At 41.7% G+C, this 21,499-nt stretch overlaps 1 protein-coding gene across 1 annotated transcript; it reads left to right on the forward strand.

Moving 5' to 3' along the window:
* Window positions 1–11,414: 11,414 nt before the first annotated feature.
* Window positions 11,415–20,585, forward strand: LOC306714529 (FERM domain-containing protein 7; the record flags this gene model as incomplete). The annotated part of the gene is made up of 12 exons (XM_079184573.1): window positions 11,415–11,543; window positions 15,442–15,546; window positions 15,622–15,664; window positions 16,192–16,270; window positions 16,347–16,444; window positions 17,151–17,265; window positions 17,654–17,801; window positions 18,111–18,206; window positions 18,294–18,457; window positions 18,606–18,674; window positions 19,005–19,080; window positions 19,386–20,585. The coding sequence occupies 12 exons, from the start codon at window positions 11,415–11,417 to the stop codon at window positions 20,583–20,585; spliced, it is 2,322 nt and encodes a 773-aa protein (XP_079040699.1).
* Between the last annotated feature and the right edge of the window lie 914 nt (window positions 20,586–21,499).

Genomic DNA, 21,499 nt, shown 5'->3' on the forward strand with positions numbered 1-21,499 from the left:
CCACCGTGGACAGGCCCAGATCCGGCTTCTCTGCAGCCTTGGACCTGCAGTCGGAGCTCCGGAGGGAGGAGAAGAGCTCAGCTCCCGGCAGCAGCAGGAGGCACGGGAGAACCAGAACCAGGACTGAGAGGAGCAGACTGTCAGACCTGCTGCAGTAACATGAGAGGTTTTCTAAAGAGACTCTGGTGCTCAGAGACACTACAGCTTTAGTCCACAGGGGGCGACAGAACCAACACAACATGAAAGTTCCTGATAGTAGCTTTAAAGGATTTGACTTCAATGAACCCTGAAAACATTTTTTTGCATTGAATTAATTCACCTTTTGGCTACAAGTCAGCGATCAGTTTTAATATTTATGGTAAAGACTTTCGTGCTCACCAGGCGCCTGATTCACCTCGATGGTATTTGTCAAGCGAGATACTCAAAACAGATGCTTGTTTTTCTAATAAATGTAGGATGATGATTCATGAGTAAATTTTTCCATTTTAAAATTTTAAAATATTTTTTTAAATACTAGCATTTTAACGTCATAGATCTCACTGAGGCCCCCTGCTGGCCATCTGTGGGACACTATATGGTGCTACGTCCTGCTGCACATGCACGCTCCTCTTTGTCACTTTAACATGTTAATGATTCATTGGCACTTGAATGCCTCACGGGCCAGTTTTTGAAACGGGTGAAGGCAGATGTCTCCAAGGACGGACCCAGATGTGACAGATGATGAATGTAAAACAGACAAACAATTTAAAGAAGGTTTCTTTGTTCCTGACACAAAGAGGAATGCTTTTTTTTTGTTTTTTCTTTAGAGAGCTGCCAGTTAACACGGCTCATATATTCCACCTCCGCTCAACCAATCTAACTGGAAAGTGTGTAAATGATTAGACATGGAAGAGAGGGAGGAACGGACGGAAAGATCGGGGGAATTCCTTCACTCGGAAAACACAAGTACAATTATGTGAGAAAAGGAGAGAGAAGAGAAAGAGGGAAGAAGAGCAGAGAGAAGTGAGATTAAAGGCGGCTGATCAATGTTAACGATTAACGGGGAACAATCGAGGACGGAAGAAAAGAGATAGAAAAGAGTGACAACACAAAGGAAGGAAATAAATGAGAAGAAAACATACAAAATAAATGAATAAAACGAGAAAGGGAGAAGGTACAGATGTTTGTATCTTTGAAATAAAATAAAAAGGATGAAAAATGTTTCGCGAGATATTTAATTCCACATTAATGTGAGACTCGCTTCATAAGGAGGCCAACTCTAAAAGTGAACCTCTGATATGATACGTTTATTTATATGAACTTCACATATGAGCCCATTCACAGGTCCATATATAGATATCAGACATTTAGACAAAGGAAGAGAAAGAGGGAAGAGGAGAATGGAAGACAATTCATTTTCTACGTGAACAATTCAGCGACCGAGTTAGACATTTAGAGAGAAGAGGGAAACACTTCCAGGAAGCAAAATACAATCTAGAAAGAAAGATATGCTGAGAGCAAAGGTTTACTGAAAGAGAAAGTAAGAAGAGTAGAAAGTTACAGATGATGGAAAACATGTTCAAAGAAAGAAAGAACACAAAGAAACAGAAAAAAGAGAGAAACAGATATGACTTTAAAAAAAGGAAAAAAACAATGTTACAGAAAAAAGCTAAATTTTCAGAAAAAGTCAAAAAAAAGGAAAGAAAGTGAGAGGATGGCAAACATTCTCAGAAAATGAAATAAACAGAAATAAAGTAAGAAACAGGAAAAAGATGGAGAAAGAAAGAAAGAATGTTATAGAGAATTGCAAAGATTTAAAAAAGGAAAGAAAGAAAGAAAGTCAACAAATAAAAAGAGAAAAGGCAAACTGACAGAGAGAAATAGAAAAAAGAAAGAAAAGAAACTAAAAAGAAAGGAAAGAAGGAAAGAAACAGAGATTAACAAACATGTTCAGAAAAAGATTTAAAAAAAAAAAAGTAATATTACAAAATAAAAAAAGTGAAATGAAGACCGACGACATAAAAAAAGGATGGAAGTAGAGAGCGGAGGATGAACGGAGGATGAACGGAGGATGAACGGAGGAGTGCATTTAGAGCGTCTGTGTCTCTGCGTCTAATAAGATGAGAGAGACGGAGAACTAACCAAGTGGAAAGCTATGATTAAACCCTTCCACTGTAATAATGAGATCTACTCCAATCCTTTTAACGCCACCCTTCACACACACACACACACACACACACACACACACACACTTACTTCAATCCAGGATTTTTTTAATTTAAATTTAAGGTCAGTCGTGTAATTTGTGTCAGTGTTTCTGTGTTTTAATCACTTTAAAAGCTCATCCTTCGTTTCCTGTGTTTGATTTGCAGACTTCGTCTTTAAGTACTATTACTGAAGTATTGTATTTAAAGTTACTGTGAGGAACTTCTAACTGGTCCTGAATCAGTCTCAGTGTAGACCTGGTCCTCTATCAGACCTCCATCAGTAAAGAGACCATCAGAGAGAAGATGGTCTGTTTCTATAGAGTTGTTCTTGATGCTCGTCATCGGAGCCACCGGGTCGGATTCTGGTGAAACCAGATGAACTCATGCAGGTTCACCAGAACCTCCTTCAGCTCAGACTCCAGTAGAGACCGGTCCACCGTGGACAGACCCAGATCCGGAACTCCGGAGGGAGGAGGAGAGCTCAGCTCCCGGCAGCAGCAGCGTCTCCTCCTCCTCCTCCTCCTCTCTGGGAGTCAACACCGACACCACGCTGCTGGAGACCCAGGACGTATTGCTGGACCCGCTGGAGGGAAGGGAGGCAACGGGAGAACCAGAACCAGGACTGAGAGGAGCAGACTGTCAGACCTGCTGCAGTAACATGAGAGCTTTTCTAAAGAGACTCTGGTGCTCATGAACACGACCACTTCAGTCCACAGGGACCAACAGAACCAAGACAACATGAAAGTTCCTCGAAGTAACTTTTACATTTGAGGTCGTCATACTTTACGGTATTTCCATGTTATGCTACTTTCTCCTTCTCCTCCACTACATCTCAGAGGTAAATATCGTACGTTGTACATTTGTTGAATGTTTGTGATAAAACTGAAGGATGAAGTTGTCCTTCGGAAGTGTGGTATTAGTACTTTTACTCAAGTCAAAGTTCTGAATACTTCTTCCACCACTGTTGAGACCATCGTTCCCACATTTCACACACTGGAGGGTTTTTTTCTTTTTTGGGGGGGGGGGGGGTCTCTGCTAACAGCGTGGAGAAACCACAGTGTGAAATCTCTACCTTTTAATCACTGTAATTGTCAAAGCGATACCCTCCAACAAACGTTTCACACCGACTTCCATTTCCTCGGTGTGAAATGGGCTCTTCAGTCGTCCTAACTGGCTTACAGCCGTCCTCTTCTGTTTCAAAGACAAATCCTATTTTCAGCTCTCATCAGTGAAGAACAGACACGAGGATGTCTCTGTTTCAATATCTCATTCAACCACACACACACACACACACACACACACACACACACACACACACACACACACACACAGCCTGTTGCCACAGCTGCATTTGGAGACAAATCCCTTTTTCTGCTTTGCCCTCTCAGACAAAAAACACTGGTCTCATTTTCCTAACCCTGCCTGTTGCATAAGATAAAAGAGGACTTTGTGTTATCAAGTGCCTTCATTTATGTTCTCTCTTTTCTTTTCACCTCCTTCCTTTCATCCTCTTTTCTCCTCCTTTTCCAGAAGACTAAATCATGCTCTCTGTGTTTGGACGGGACATGAAACCTGCAAATTACAGTGTATCTGTGTACGGGGTATTAATAAAAAATGTACTGGGTAGCTATCCCGGGATGAATATGTAATCACAGGGGAAGAAGAGGAATAACTTTGTACCTCCTTAAACGGAGTCTTTGGCTTCTCTTGGGCAGTTTAAAACAAGCTGTTATCACAACAAAAATGTTGGCATACTCTGTTACGTTACTCTGTTAAGTTACTCTGTTACGCTACTTTGTTACGTTACTTTGTTACGTTACTCTGTTACGTTACTCTGTTACGTTACTCTGTTACGTTAATTTACATTATAACGTTACATTGTTATGATTTTTACATTACATTGTTGCATTAGTTTATGTTGTAATTGTATGTTTATTTTACGTTACGTTGTTACGCTACGTTGTTACGCTACGTTGTTACGCTACGTTGTTACGTTACTCTGTTACGTTACTCTGTTACGTTACTCTGTTACGTTACTCTGTTACGTTACATTACATTGTTATGATTTTTACATTAGTAAAAACATAAACTAATGTTGCATTAGTTTATGTTGTAATTGTATGTTGTTATGGTTTGTTATGTTACGTTACGTTGGTTACGATGTTACGTTACAATGTTACGATGTTATGTTACGATGTTATGTTACGATGTTATGTTACGTTAGCATGCTAACGCTCATGGTTATGTAGGTTTTCGCTTTGGAAAAAAGGAAGAGCAGATGGAGGGAATGAGGAAGGAAGAAAGAGAGAAAGGAATGGGAAGGAAAGGAAACCAAAGTATTGAACGAAATAGATATTTAGACCTCAACAGAGTCAGTAGGATTCTTCCTCTGGGGAACATGAATGTTCGTTTAAAGTTAATCGTTGTAGCTGTTGAAATATTCCAGTCTGAACCAACGTGGTGGACCGATGCTCACATGATTACGATATAACATCAATCAGACACATCTGTGAACGATCTGCCGATCTGATGAGGCAGAGGTTTTGTACAAACTCCAGGAAACTTGTCCCGAGTTATTGATCCGCTGTGATCGGAGCACAGACGGAGAGCCGGTCGTGTGTTCAACATCTGGGCCTGGAAGGAAATCAGTGTTACACATCAGAGAAGAGACGAGTCAAGTTAGAACTGACCTGTGCACCTACATCATCTTCATCTTCATCGTGTGTGTGTGTGTGTGTGAAATAGAGTCGTGCTTGAAGCAGGTGGCTAGCCAGCGAGGCTCCTCTGCACTCACTCATACTGCAGGGATGGAGGGATGAAGTGGAGGAGAAGAAGTGGAAACGGGGGGGTGGATGAGGAAGACTAAAAAGAGGGAGTGATGACAGACGAGGAGGAGAAAGACAAAATGACAACAGATGACAAAAGATCGAGAATGAACTAAATCAGTAGAGAAAGAAAGAGGCACGAAGGAGAAGAGAAAGAAAAGGAATAGAGAAAGAAGAGATTAAATCACAAATACATGAAACTAAGAAAAGAAAAAAGATATTTGAAATTTCGAAAGAAAGACAAATAAAACTGAAAAAAATAAAAGTGGAAGAGGAGAGAAATATCAGGAGGAGGGAAGGATGAGGAAGCAGTAGCAAAAAAGAGAAATAATAAAGAAAGAAAGACAAAAAGAGACAAAGAAAGGAGAAGAAAGAAAGAAAGAAAAAGAATGGAATAGAAACAAGAAAGAAGAAAGAAATGGAGAAGGAGAGCGCATTGGTCTGGTTTTTCCCAGCAGATACGATCTCCGTCATCAGCTTTCTTTTGGTTTTCACATCGTTACAATCAGACCTCCATTATCTCCCATTAAGCAGCCAGGAAACACCGCGCTGCTTCCTAATCCACTTCACCTTCTCCAAGTCGTTCAGTCCGACTGCTGATACGACACAAATCAGAGAAATGTTTTAAAATATCAAGCTCGGCCTTAATGACTCCCCAACGGCACAGGAAGTGACTCCGACTGAGAAGGTCATCCATCACTGAGACGGAAGAAAAAGATGCAATCTCAACATACAAAACGGTTTTCTTATAAATATTTACAAAGAAGTTCACTGCAGTCACACACTGGATTACTCAATTTTTTTCATTTATCAACTCATCTTTTATGCTCAAATGTCCGTAATTTGTCATCGATTCGTCAAATACAAAGTCCCACACAGCGGCAACCTCCGGTTCTGTAGAGTGAAGTCAATGTTAAAGTGTCTTAAAGCTGCATTCTCTCTAGCGTCCACCAGGGGACGACTCCTCTGGTTGTATAGAAGTCTATGAGAAAATGACTCTACTTCTCTCTTGATTTATTACCTCAGTAAACATTGTAAACATGAGTTTATGGTCTCAATCTCTAGTTTCAAGTCTTCTTCAACACAGCATGATGTTCATTTAGTAAATGATGGTCCATTTAGAGTCAAACAGACCATAAAGCAGGGGATGCTTTTTGAGTTTGCTTTAAAAAACTGCCAATAGAGTTACAGCTGCTCACATTATAAGACAATAATAAGATAGAAGGGAAAAGATCATAACATGCATAAATATCTTGGCTACGTGCAGAGAGAATATGTCAAAAATGTTCCAAGTTGTTCTTTGTGGTTTTAAGCATCTATTGTTTTGTTTTTTACATGTTTCTTAAAGTTCAAATTTGGATCCAGTATCAGGCGAAGATATTCAAATGATGTCAAATATCAGCATTAGGAGGTTCTTCCATGGTTCAAGAGAAAAACAAACCTTTAGTCGTGTTAATGTTTAGACTCAGACACGATTGATGAAACACAAATAGTCGTGTTTGGATACAAGACACTTGGATAATGCTGGAAAATGGATTTTATGATAAATATTCGTCTTCGTTTTTGTCGTCTTCTGTTCGGACGCCGTCAAAGTCTGTTTGCACTGATTTGCCTCCAATTTTCAGGAGCTTTTTCTGGGACCATTGAGAGATTTTAATACAATTTATATTGTCTTTGGGGTGAACTATGCCTCGAAATAACCTCTCGACAGTTTCTCACCTCCGGTTGTCCGACATCCATCGGAAACAAAGACCGCATGAGGAAGGTTGTCAGATGAAAAAGCAGAAGTAAGTCATTAAAATGGAGACAGGAAACATCCTGTATACATTTTCTGCGCACTCGACATTAATCCATCAAAACTTTTAGATTTCATCTGGATCTGTGTGACACATTCAGAAAAAAAAAAAAGACTCCAAGAAACGAGACGGGACGGCGTCTTAATTCAGCTTCCTGCTTCTCTTATTTCCATAATCTTTGCTCCAAATTAAGTTTAAACCAACAGCTGACATTCACTTCGGTCGCATTAATCAAGATAATGAGATTAACACGCTGCAAAAACTCTTCTTTTAACAAAACGAAGATATTAAATTTAAAATTATTTTTTTTTATGTGAAAAAAAGATGAAACGGGTGTTTGTTTCGAGCTAAAATGGTGGAGCAGGCGGGTGGAGTTTAGTGAAATTTGGGTGCACAGAGAGTCTCAGGTGATAACTCGGCGGTGGCTTTAAATGGTTTCCTGTGATTGTTACACACACACACACACACACACACACACACACGCTATTTGACTTTCCATGCAGCGGTTAATGGTTTCCACCTGCTCTGTTCTCTGCAGCTTTTTCCAGCGTATCCTTCATCAGCACTCACTCTGTGTGTGTGTGTGTGTGTGTGTGTGTGTGTGTGTGTGTGTGTGTGTGTGTGTGTGTGTGTGTGTGTGTGTGTGTGTGCGTGTGCGTGTGTGTGAGAATTCTCTCTTTTTTCCACATCATGTCCCCTTCCTCGTCACGCTGCACGTCTTCCTTTGCTTCATTTTGTAGAAACGCCAGGATCCAATGCGCACCGCTTCCATGTTGGATTTTCCCCCGAGAGGGCCGACAGATGTCGACATCAGGATTTCATCTTAATTTTCGGGTCAAAGGTCGCCACAGCGACAGATGATGTGTGACGCTAACTTCACGTCCAGAGGTGACGTCTGGTACTTGACGAGATGTGATAGAAATGTTCACAATCAAGCACCGTGTGACGTTTCATCTTTGATATGTTTTGAAGTTTAGACTATAAGAAGTGGACGTAGTCACCCTCATTGGTTTGTGGACTGGTAGAGACCTGTCAATCACTGTGTAGCCCCTCCCCTAAAGCATCCCCTGCTTTATGGTCTGTGTGACTCTAAATGGACCATCATTTACTAAATGAACATCATGCTGTATTGAAGAAGACTTGAAACTAGAGATTGAGACCATAAACTCATGTTTACAATGTTTACTGAGGTAATAAATCAAGAGAGAAGTAGAGTCATTTTCTCATAGACTTCTATACAACCAGAGGAGTCGCCCCCTGGTGGACACTAGAGAGAATGCAGCTTTAACACATGAAGCATCGGCTTCACTCGGCAGAAGCGGACGTCTGCTTTGGACCCCGGTCAGAGCTGGACGATGCTACGCTATTATTGGCCAGTTTGCGTTGGAGGGGCGGGACTTAGCCAAGAGTCTATCGACTCGTCTTCCAAAATTATCTGCAAAAAATGTTATTTATTTAGACTGCACATAACAGTGATTTCCTTAAAATGTAATCAGCCTCCATCAGATGTTATGGAGCTTCTTTATAATCTACTTATCCGTCAGTATTTTTATCTTTAAAGGCAACGTTCCCTCTTATCTAAACTGTTTCATGGATAAAAAAAAAACCTTAAACTTCAGCTTTCTATAAGAAAAGAAATTACAAAACAATAGTTTCAATTGTGAAAGAAATAAAAATATGTAGTTTTTCTGTAGTTTGTTTTATTCAGGAGTGAACTGGACAAAGCTGAATATATTCTGATCAATTTACTATTTTGAATATTTAAATAATTTTGCAAACATGAGCTGTATATACTTCTTTTAAATGTTTATTATTAACCAGGCGTATCACCTGAGAGTCTGAGAGACGTGAACCAGCGGAGTTTAGAGGACGACGCGCTGCTGCAGTGGAAGAATTATATGAGAGGGAAAGCTGTCAGTGTGTGTGTGTGTGTGTGTGTGTGTGTGTGTGTGTGTGTGTGTGTGTGTGTGTGTGTCAGGAGGGAGGCAACAGCATAAAGATGCCAGATGCTACTGTGTCAGGCAGGTTAGGTGTGTGTGTGTGTGTGTGTGTGTGTGTGAGACAGACAGAGAAAGTGAGACGGGTGAGGAGAGACAGAAGGAGGGAACTGGAGACAAGGGATGGAAAAATGAAAAGTGTGTGTGTGTGTGTGTGTGTGTGTGTGTGTGTGTGTGTGTGTGTGTGTGTGTGTGTGTGTGTGGCAGATGGTGAGTAGAGACGGAGGGGTTCATATTACAGTATCAAAATATCTACTCATGTTTACTGGACACGTGTGTGTGTGTGTGTGTGTGTGTGTGTGTGTGTGTGTGTGTGTGTGTGTGTGTGTGTGTGTGTGTGTGTGTGTGTGTCTCTTCTATCAGCTGCTCTGCGTGATCCTCAGGTCTTTATCTCCATCTAGTGGTCTGATTGTGATAATAAAAACAATGTCAAAGTCAAATTTTACATTAAAAACCACATGAGATGATATTTATACTGTCTGTACTCTATATGTCATAGTTATACTACTGTCTATTGTACTTATACCTGCACGTTATGTTGTGGTAACTGTCATGTTCTTACGTCTTCATATTTACACTCTTGGAGGTAAAACGTTCTAACTAGAACCATAAATGGTTCTTCGGCTCGTCCTGTAACCCTTTTTGGTTCCTGGTAACCTTCTATAAAGGATCCATCTGAAACCCTTTCAGAGGGTTCTACCTAGAGCCCAACATGAAAGCTTATACCCAGAACCATCTGTGAAAGGTTCCACCCAGAACCCGCGTGAGAGGTTCTAAGGAGAATCCTTCTGCGGTGTAATGGTTTCATCCAGAAACCCTCTCAAGAGGATTTGTGCATAAACCTTCCACCTTCTAAGGGTGCCGACAAGAACCCACCCTTTCATATTACAAAGCTATAATCTAGAACACACCTAGGGGGTTCTACAAGGAACCTTCATATTCCAAAGGTTTCTTCTAGAAGACTCTTAAGGGTTCTCTTAAGGGTTCTCTTAAGGGTTCTTAAAGCAAATCCTTTCATATTACAAGGGTTTCATCTAGAACAGACCTAGGGGGTTCTACAGGGAACCCTTTCGTATTCCAAGGGTTTCATCTAGATTAGAACTCACTCACGAGGCTCCTCAAGGACCAGGGCTGATGTGGTGCAGCTCAACCATCTTGGTTCACAATCACAGCTTTTGGAGCGTCTGAGAGGATCTGTTAACACCCAACGATCCTTGAAGAACGCTTACTTCCAAAAAGAGTTCTTTGGATAAAAAGGGTTCTTAATGGAACCCTTAGTCCTACAGAAAACCCTTGGAAAAAGGGTTCTTCCAAAGCAAATGATTCGAACATCAGCTCTTCATGAAGACCCTTTTAGGAACCCTCATTTCTCAGGTAGTACCTCTTACTATTACACTATTACTGATGTTTGCAGCTTACTTCCTGTTAGCAGTACTTGTTCTCTGTGAAATGTCAATAAAGTTCAATCTAATCTACTGTAAGTGTGTGACTGTGTGCATGTGTGTCAGTCACAGAAACAGACAAAGGAAACAGAAAATCTCTTGACCAACATTTTACATGTGTGTCACACACACACACACACACACACACACTCTAAGTGCTCAGTCCATGCTGGAGGCGAGTAGAGGCATTGCACTACTAGCCTACTTTAGGACAGGTCAGTCCTCTAAAAGCGTCCAGCCACCGTGAAATTCATATTATTCCCATGGAGGACACACACACACACACACACACACACACACACACACACACACACACACACACACACACACACACACACACACACACACACACACACACACACACACACACACACACACACACACACACAGAGAGAGTGTATAGCATCATCTCTGTGCTCCTAACACGCCAGTTCACAGAAAATACATAAGAAAAGAAAACTTATACAAACGCTGAGAATGGAGTTTTCAGTGAAGAACGTTGGTGCTGTTGGTGTTCAGCAGCCAAACTTCTGAAATCAAAAAATAACATTTACATATTAACAGATGTATGTATTTTAGTTTTTTTTTTCCATTTTGATCAATGGTAGACAAATACATTTAAAACAAATTATTATTCCAAGCAGAGTATTTTTTTGACTACTCAAATAAAGTACCTAGAAAGTGTATATTAGTACAATACTTGATTAAATTTACTTTTCTCTACAGCTTGGCTTGTTAATAATAATATTAATAATATTAATAATAGTCTCATGAGGACTCATCTGCACCATAATGAGGACTTTTAAGTACATATTTCTGATGATACTTCACTACGTTCGAGTATTATTCTGAATGCAGTACTCAGTACTTCATAGCTGTAGTACTGTAGTACTTCATAGCTGTAGTACTGTAGTATAGTGAAGTGTGGAGACGCTGTGTTGGTGGTAAGCGTGGGTTCAGAGTCTGGAAACAACGTCACGCATCTGGAGAGCGCGCGCTCCAGCGGACAGCCACGGATCCCCGGAGAGGATGAGGAGGATGAGGATGAGGAGGAGGAGCGCGTGAAACCGTCGCGGTTCTTCTCTGACTTTTGGATTGACCGTCAGGATGGTGGACGGCATCACGGATGGAGTCCCGTGGTCGTAATCCCTCGTGAGAGACACGGGAGATGGGGGACCGTCCCCGGCGGACCCGGAGACTCGGCAGCCTCACGACCAAGTCCCGGGTCTCCAAGGAGACGAAGCTCCGGTTGCGCGTGGTGTTCCTGGATGACAGCGAGCGCACGTTCGAGGTGGAAGTAAGTTCGTCACCAGTTGAAATAAATTGGTTTATTTGTACGTATTTCGCATGCGCACGTGCACCTCTCTCTGTGATACACAGTTTACTAACTGAGAGCATTTAATCAGCTACTGTGTCCAATGATGAGGTACTTGTACTCTACTTAAGTATTTCCATTTTAATGCTAATATCCTTCCACTCCACTAGATTTACTAAATATAAATAAACTAACACATGATGTGTTATTATGGATTAAAGTACATGAGCTCTTTACCAGCTACAACATTAAAGTGATGAACACATTAATGCATCAATAATAACAATCCAATGATACACACTATTCTACATATTGAGTACATGGCGATACTTTTGCACTTTTACTGAAGTAACATGTTGAAAACAGGACTTTTCCTTGAAGTATTTTCACACTGTGGTATCACAACTTTTAATTTAGTAAAACATGTAATACTTCCTCCACTACTGCTTATTGTAACTACTAATATATTAGCAGTATATCGTCTTGTAACACCAAACTGCTAATGTGTACTTTAATAATACAGCACTTTTAGTCATAACAGAGTATTTTTACCATAAAAGTACATTACAAGTAAAAGATCTGAGTACTTTTAACCTGCGGGCCTTAGGGGCCTTGAACTGTTGACCTAACGACTCGTTCATCACTGAAAGTTGGATTTCTCCCACATGACCACAGCTGGTATCTTGATTTTTGAGGCTCCAGGTTCACAGCTCCATAGTGTCCCTTCACACCTATTTATGAGAGTAGTGCTTCTTCTTAAACTATAAACTAAAACCAGCAACAGTCACCAACGTCTCATACTTCTATAGGCTCCATTCATCCATCCATCCATCATCCATCCATTTATCCATCCATCCATTTATCCATTTATCCATCTATCATCCATCTATCCATCTAAAACTTCAAGAAAGTCAGCTTCTCAAATGTTAATTGTTGTCTTGTAGGACACTTAACTATTTGGTTTAGGTTTGTTGGGAAAATAATCTGTTGATAAATGAATGATGAATATAATCGTTTGTTGCAGCCATAGATGGATTCCGAAGACTAAAAGACACTTTTATGAAATTATAATTAGGTACAAAAGCACATGAAATATCATAATTATCATAAATTAATTCTTCCTTTAAGAATGAAATGATAACTCGTCAACAAATGTCACGCTAAAATCATTAAGAGTTAAATCAACGCCTCGTTGGGAGCTTCATAAAATATAATTAGGATTGTTAAGGACAGATTTACAATAAATAAAAGACTTGGACTTTTATAGATTTCTAATTAAATATATTAAAGAATCAGACAAATACTCAGGAAATCAAACAGTTACAGATGTTTCCCCGGCTGCCAAACATCTGTGTGACGTGAAAACGTCTGGATGTGAAACGTAAACCCTCTGCTGTCTATGAACCTGCAGAACAGCAGAGACGCTTCGTGTTCAACATGGTGACGCCGCCTTCCAGGCAGTAACGCAATCTAAAAAGAGGCTTGTGTGTGTATGTGTGTGTATGTGTGTGTGTGTGTGGCTCGCAGTATTGTGTTAGCAAAGTAGCTCCTGTCGGTTTCCCTCCGGGACATTAGTAGCATCTTAACAAGAGGAGGAGGAGGAGGAAATAGAAGAAAGAAAAATAGAAGGGATGAATGGATGGATGAGGGCAAAAATAAACTGTACCCACCCTGTGATAAATATAGTGTGTGTGGTAATATGTGTGTGTGAGACCGAACCCATACTAAGACGTGGTGGAGGATAAAAGATGGATGCGTGAAGGACCGGAGGAATGGTGGCTAGACAGAGTAGTGAAATGTACTCTCAAAGTTTATTCTATGAAAAAAATGTAAGCTATTAGTTCTTATGATTTCAGGAATAGTAAACTAAATTTGGGTCAAACTGAAACAGTTTTATAATTTTGTTGTTTTTTAGACTATACGTAGAATACTAAATTTACAACAATTTACACCCAGTGGTACGAAAAAGAAATGCAGGCTGGTATTCTATTAACAAAGTACTGATTTAGCATTTTACTCAGGCGGCAACTTCCGGTTCTGCCGAGTGAAGCCAATGCTTCACGTGTTAAAGCTGCATTCTCTCTAGTGTCCACCAGGGGGCGACTCCTCTGGTTGTATAGAAGTCTATGAGAAAATGACTCTACTTCTCTCTTGATTTATTACCTCAGTAAACATTGTAAACATGAGTTTATGTTCTCAATCTCTAGTTTCAAGTCTTCTTCAACACAGCATGATGTTCATTTAGTAAATGATGGTCCATTTAGAGTCACACAGACCATAAAGCAGGGGATGCTTTAGGGGCGGGGCTTACTGTGATTGACAGGTCTCTACCAGAGACGCATACGCCGTCATTGTAAATATGGTTACTTCTGGTCATTGGTTGCAAAAAAACAACAACATAAAGACGACCGTTTCCAAGTTGGCGATGGCGAAATTTCCAAACTCGAGGCTTCAAAACATCCACAAACCAACGGATGATGGACAGTTGTTTTTAGAAGCTATCAAAATCGATGCAGCGTTCTTCCTCCTTGGCGCCTACATTACCCACAATGCAACACAATTGCAGCCAGAGATTCTGGTGAGTTATGCAAATAGTGGCTACAGTGGTCTCACTTCTCTCCAATTCCACACCTCCGTGTTATTTTTCATTTTTAAACTTCTTAGTAGCCATAATAAAAGTTGTATTTCAGCGTTTTTCTCCATCACAATTTTCATCCAGCAGATTGGACCATAAAGTTGCTTTCCACTCAATTTGTACTCTATTCCGCTCTGTTGAGACTAACTGCTCTGTTGTTCTGGGGGCGGCCATTTGTTTCCAGTAATCATCGGTTGGGCCTGTGTTCTCTTTATAAATCGGTTACAGCTGCTCCGTCCCTCCTCTTCCTCCCTCTCTTGACAAGTTAATGAAGGGCGTCCAGCGACCCCCGCCGGGGCGATGAACGCCGGCTAGCAGAGACAGCAATCCCTAAAAAAAAACACCAACCTTGTGTTGCAATGCATAAAACAGCATCTCGGTAATTAGAGAGCGGAAGGAGGAGCGGAGAGAGAGAAGAAGAGGAGGAAGAGTGAAAGAGGAGAGAGGAGGTTTGAGGTGGAAAGGATGAAATGGAATAAAACAGTCCTAATAAGATACCTTGTCAAAAAATATTACAAAATATGTATCTATCATTTAAAGACAGCTGCGCCACAAAATAATATTTAATAATTATCACTGTCTAGAAGAACGGGGGAAATACACAAAGTGTACGTATTACACTATGTAACATTAAAAAGATAAAGACAGAGGGAAAGATAAAGCAAACAGTGAAACAATTAAATCAATGTAATGTGTGTGTTCTGGCAGCCATTAGCCAAACACACGTCCGTTCTGTTAGCTGTTAGCCAAACATGCCATCCAATCACAAATCTCAATTTCTCAAGTTAATGAACATTAATGAAAAACTCTCAATTTCAACCTGATTCAAACGTGTAAAGCCAGACTCATACATTGCTCATTTTGCAGCACACATGTTGACCGATGACATGAAACTGCAGTACAAACATAACGAACTTAGTTTTTAGTTTGTACAATCCTGCAGTAGAAAAGTACAAACTCACAACAAAACATATGAAATCAAGCATCTAAATGTCTCGTTAACACCAAGACATCGTTGACTTTTCTCACCTTTCTTTGTGTGAAAGGCAAAGAGTCAACGGACCTCCAGCTCATGTTAGGAACAGAAACTCTCAATATGCAAAGTGAACTAATTAACACAGAGCTGCACCACATAGTCCGGGGTCCCCCGGGTGTCCCCCGGACTCCAGTTTTAAGAGCGTCTCAATTTAACAAAATCCAATCATCCCTCTCACTCTGTTCCTCCATCTTTTAATTCCCGCTCAGCAAAAGGTTTTAGGAGGCGACTTCTTCAACAAAGTGTGCGGTCATCTGAAGCTGCTGGAGAAAGAATACTTCGGACTAGAGTTCAGACACCACGGCGGCAACTACGTAAGAGAAAGTAAAACACACGGAAAATAAGATTATTTTGGATTTCTTTGTCATTTAACGGCGTTTCGGTTGCAGGTGTGGTTGGAGCTGCTGAAGCCGCTGGCCAAACAGATTAAATGTAAGTCTCTAAAGAAGCTATCGTCTATTCTGTGGCTTAGCTCCTTCAGGCTAACATGCTGGCTAAAATAATCCTTTTTTTTTTTTTTTTTCATCCAGCTATTTGAAAGCAGTGTGAGGATTAATTTGCCAATTTATCTTGAATAACACCGGGCTCTTATTTTGAAATTAAAGCCAAATGAGTAGGAAGTTGGAACTATGATCGGCATTCATGGGATTATGATTGAGAGCTGATTATGTGTCTCATTGTATGTGTGTTGCAAAGTCCCGCCTCTTCCTTTGGACCACTATGGGATGTAATTTTGGAAACAAATAGATGTAGTTTTTGATCCCGTCATGGTGTGATGCTTCCTGGCTAAGAAAAAGAGTTGCCGAATAAAAGGCATCAGGTAAGATAACGTTCCATTTGTGTGTGGAACACAGCTAAATTAGCTCGCTAGCTAAATTGGGTTCTTTTTCAGGGCATTAACCTTAACTTTGTTGTATATTTCAGCTGTGATTCTCTTTCCTTTCCCTCTCTCCTGTCAGACACCAGCGATCTGTTCTTCAGGTTTATAGTGAAGTTCTTTCCACCAGATCCTGGACAGCTGAAGAGAAGCCTCACCAGGTAACAGCGTCCTCTGATATGATCGATGTTTTATGCTGAATTTGCGATCATAGATTATCTTATTGTTTGTGTGTAGGTATCTTTTTGCCTTACAGATGAAGCAGGACTTGTGTCACGGCAGTCTGACCTGCAATGACAACAGTGCCGCCCTGCTGGTCTCTCACATCCTGCAGTGTAAGCATTACATTATAACAGTTCCCGTCCAGGTAAAACCTCGTATCTCCAGATGTGTTGGTGTTGAATGTTTGTGATAAACTGAAGGGTGAAGTGTTTCTCTATGTGTTGAGAAAATCCTCCCACTTCTTCAGCTAAATAAAGTCTTTAAAAAGCCTCTTGGATCAGCTGGAAGATGAATCGTCACAAAGCTGTTCAGACACACGAGGTTCTCACAGGACGCTACAAACGTGATGATCTTATAGAATATGATGCATGGATGTAGATTAAACTAGTTAAAACCATGTGACATGCACATTAATGCAGCAGTAATATTACTCCAGAAACATCAGATATTATAAACATTTCACTGATCAATCAATACTTTTAATTTAACTACTTTCAGTACATTTTGCTCATAATTATTACAGTTATACTTCAGGTGCTTTTACTTAAGTAAAGGATGTAAATACTAATTCTATGACTGATTATTGAGCATAAAAAGGAGAACAAAATAGATGCTTTATAGAAATGTAATTGGATTTTTCCACACAAGCTGAAAATGCTAACTTAACCCAACAGTTTTATGCATAACTCTAGCAGCTAAAGGAAAAAGTCGTTTGTTTTATTATTTGCCCAAACATTGTTTTAGCAGGCGTTTTTTTAATGTAAATGTGTGTGTGTGTGTGTGTGTGTGTATGTGTGTGTGTGTGTGTGTGTGTTGCAGCAGAGCTAGGCGACTACGACGAGGAGCTGGACAGTCACCATTTAGAGATGAAGCAGTACGTCCCAAACCAGGAATATCTAGACCACAAGATCACCAAGTTTCACAGGAGACACAGGTACACACTCTCCTGAGGATGTGCCGATTTCAGGTGGCAACCTCCGGTTCTAAAAAGTGAAGCCAATGTGGAAGTGTCTCAAAACCTGCATTCTCTCTAATGTCCACCAGGGGGCGACTCCTCTGGTTGTATAGAAGTCTATGAGAAAATGACTCTACTTCTCTCTTGATTTATTACCTCAGTAAACATTGTAAACATGAGTTTATGGTCTCAATCTCTAGTTTCAAGTCTTCTTCAATACAGCATGATGTTCATTTAGTAAATGATGGTACATTTAGAGTCAAACAGACCATAAAGGAGGGGATGCTTTAGGGGGCGGGGCTACACAGTGATTCACACTCATTGTCATTAATGGTAAAAATGTGTTTGGTTCATACGTTCTTCGTAGAGGTTCGTCTCCAGGAGACTCTGACATCCAGCTGCTGGAGGTGGCGAGGAAGCTGGACATGTACGGCATCCGGCCTCACCCCGCTCATGACGGGGAGGGAATGAGGATCAACTTGGCGGTCACACACTCTGGAGTCCTGGTCTTTCAGGTTAGTGGTTCACGGCCTCAAACATAAACCTGGCGTCGCTCTAGTCTGCCAGCAGGAGGTGCTGTTTATGTCCACAGTAGCAGCTCAGCTCTAGGGAGGGTTCGTCCAAAGTGAAATATCTCAACAAATATTAAATGAATTGCCATTAAATTTGGTACAAACATTCGAGGTGTCCAGATGAGGAATCCATTAGAATTTGGTGATCCCTTGAAGTTTTGATTTATCGCCACCAACACGTTAAAACCGACCAAATTCCTCGTCGTCTTGCACCGATGGACATTTGGTTGTTTTTTGTTCTGCACTTTTTAGGGAAACACCAAAATCAACACGTTCAGCTGGGCGAAGATCCGCAAGCTGAGCTTCAAGCGCAAACATTTCCTCATCAAACTACACGACAAAGTCGGGGTGAGGACCTGTCATGTTTTATTTGTTCAACATCTATCTGTGCACGTGCATTGGGCCTGTATTGATGGGAAATGTTTGTCCATGCAGCCGTCGTGTAAGGACACGCTGGAGTTATCCATGGCCAGCCGAGATGTGTGCAAGTCCTTCTGGAAGACGTGTGTGGAGTACCATGCCTTCTTCAGGCTGTCCGAGGAACCCAAGACGATGCACAAAACACTGCTGTCCTGTAAAGGCTCCAGCTTTAGATACAGGTAAAACACACACTGCTGTGGTGGAAAAGGTAATAAACTCCAGTTGGTTTGCTTTTGTCACATATTATTGTGTCTGTTTGTCTATTAGGTGTAAACACATAATCTATAGACGTAACTTTACAAGTAGTTTTTTTTGTTTGTGTGTCAGCGGACGGACACAGAAACAGCTGCTGGAGTGTATGGGGTCAGGGGAGAAGAAGCCTTCGCACTTTGAGAGGTGAGAATAAATTCATGAGACTACTTGATCGTAATTTACACTCATTCTGATGCTGAACTTGACCCGTTTTATGAAAATACCATCAAAAAGGTGCAAACATTGTGCTGATCCACCCAAAACTAGAGCTTTAGAATTTAATTCTTTCAATCAAAGAACTTGGATGACCCCTAGGTTTGAATTTACTCGCTTCAACTCTTTGATCTATTTTCCTCCTGTGAACCTCAGGCAATCGTATATTAAAGGAAAATTGGGGAAAAGCACGATAAAGAACACTAGAAAGGTAATTTCTTTTGGTTCTCATGTCTTTTTGTCCTCTCGCTCTTCATCCAGGACTTACTGTCAGTCAGACTTCGATCCCAGACAGTGTCGCTCTTCTCCCGATCTCCTCACGGACGTCTCCAAACAAGTAAGACAAACTACCATTTATGCACAGAAACATGCATATGGACTTGTTTTCTCTTAGTACACTTGATGATTTTTGTGTCTGGATCGAAAGCGAAGGCAGAATAATTCCAAGAACACTTTCACTAACAATGGCTCGCAATTTTTGTTGGCTTGTTTTTTAACAATGGCTGAAGAATACATGTTTCCCAACTAAACTATTAGAGAGATGGCGCGAAAATGTTGCTAATAGGCTGATTAATAGCTAATTAAAATAATTGTTGCTTGCAGTATAGGAAAGTCTAATGTTTGTGTTTCTTACCTCCTCAGTTGTACGAGCACTCCCACCTGTTCACCCGGTCGGGTCACGCCTTGGCGGTCTGCAGTCAGGATGAGTCGGCCCCACATCACCGAGGCGTGGACGTCGACATCAGAGGAGGAGGGGCTAAACGCAGCCAATCATCCGTCGAGGTCACCCAGAGGTCCCGCCCTCTCACCAAAGTCACCCCCCTCTCTCCGTCTCTTCACGCGTCAACCCCCTCACTCAAGACGAGACCTGCCTCCACATCCGTGATGGAGGACCTGAGGGGGGGACGGATCGGGGTGCAGCGCCAAGCCCAAAGGCTAGCCGGCGTCTACGGTAACCGCTCGCGCCGTCGGCCCAACCCCCAGCCACACCCGGACGCCGCTCAGCAGTTGGTGCTCCTCTACCCGAACAGTCCAGCCTACCAGTATCACCCCATCCTCCCGACGTTCCCGTTGGCCGGTTCCTCGCCTCTCAACCGGCACCCTTACTTATCGGACTACGTTGCCGTTTCCTCCCTGGAACGCTTCCCGCAGCCGAGGAGGCGGGATTTCGTGACGATGGCCGGCCCGTCGCGGTCGCCTTTTTATCCGCGGAGCTACGATTCCCCATCGCTCTCGCCAATCAGGAGGAACCTGCGCCCCTACGGGTCTGGCGGGCTGGGGTTGGCTCGGGTTTACCATCCGGGTAGTAACGGGGCGAGGCTCCTGGGCGTTGGGCGCACGGAGGCGGGTCATTATAGCGACGACTCAAACTTCCTCCCCGGGCTGCCTCGTCGCGTGGTTAGCCAACCCGACGTTAAGTTTCACCTGTCGAGGAGTTCTAACCCCGCCTTCAACCCCGCCTCTGAGTTCCGTCCCCTTGGTTACTACCCCCACCTGACACGCCCCTCCAGACCCACCTACCTCCCGCTGAACTCCTCCCCTCTGCCCGATCGACCCGCCTCGCTCTGCGCGATCGGAGGAACCTCGGGAAGCTACAGCGACTCGGACCCAGAGGTTTTCTACCCGTACTACTGCCCACCACCACCACCCCCGCTCGGTAAAGTGGCGCGGTCCGCCGGACTCGCCAGGATGAGGTTCTCCTCCGGGAGCCTCCAACTGGACGAGGAGGAAGAGGAGGAGGAGGAAGAGGCGGCGTATAGAGCAGCTAAAGCAAAAACAGAGTTGAAAGGTGAAGAAGATAAGAAAGAGAAGACTGCAAAGATTACTGAAGTCACTCTGTAGATAAAGACGAAAACAAAAAGGTTCATGATGTGATCACAAACTGGAAAGATAGTTTAAAAAATAAAAAAAGACTAGAATAAACAAAGACATTGGTTATAACGCGTGTGTGTAAGAGAAGTGTGTCGTTTTTTAGGTGTACTGGCAGATGAAATGTACTGTTTTTGCCTTGTTTTACTGAAAACCTCAGCTTCTTTAGTAGCATCATTACGGGTACAAGCTAGCTAATTTTTTAGGTTTATTAAAATCTCAAAAATTCTATAACTGTACCTCTCCTAGCTCATCATCAAAGGTCCAACAGTTTGTTGCAGCCTCGGCCTTACCCACCGACCTGGTTTACAGTTATTACTTTGGTCTCTTTTTTATATCCCGCCATCAGTTCACTCATTATTACATTATGGCGATATATTGAATTAATTCAGATTTGTGTCTGCATGATGTGTAAAATATCAACTTTGTGAAAATTGATTCACCACAAGATGCCACAACATGAAGACGTGAGAGTCGAACTAATGTGAGGATTCTACTCTGTTGTAGCCGAGTAGCTAACGCTAGCAGATATCATGTCTCATCTGAACACAAACAGCAGGAGCTTAGTTTAGTAAAACTGGATTGTTTTCTACTTTGTTGAAGCCTCTAGTATTGACAGTCCATAGCTGAACGGGATGCATTGTTTAACATGTCCACAAGGATGTTTGTCTTGCAGGTGGAGCAGCTCAATTATATTGCTTTTGCTCAACTCCCTTTGAAAATTACGTTTTTATTTTTCCTACATTTGGCAGAACATTAACTTTTCTGGCCATATTACCTTGTCCTAAATTCAGTAAACCTTGAATGTGTGAACAACCTGTGTGCTGAAAATAGGTTGGATGAGGCAAGAAAGAACATTTTCCAGATTAAACATTGATGAGACGAGT

The sequence above is a fragment of the Pholis gunnellus genome, assembly GCF_910591455.1.
Source record: "Pholis gunnellus genome assembly, chromosome: 23".
Taxonomy (NCBI): Eukaryota; Metazoa; Chordata; class Actinopteri; order Perciformes; family Pholidae; genus Pholis; species Pholis gunnellus.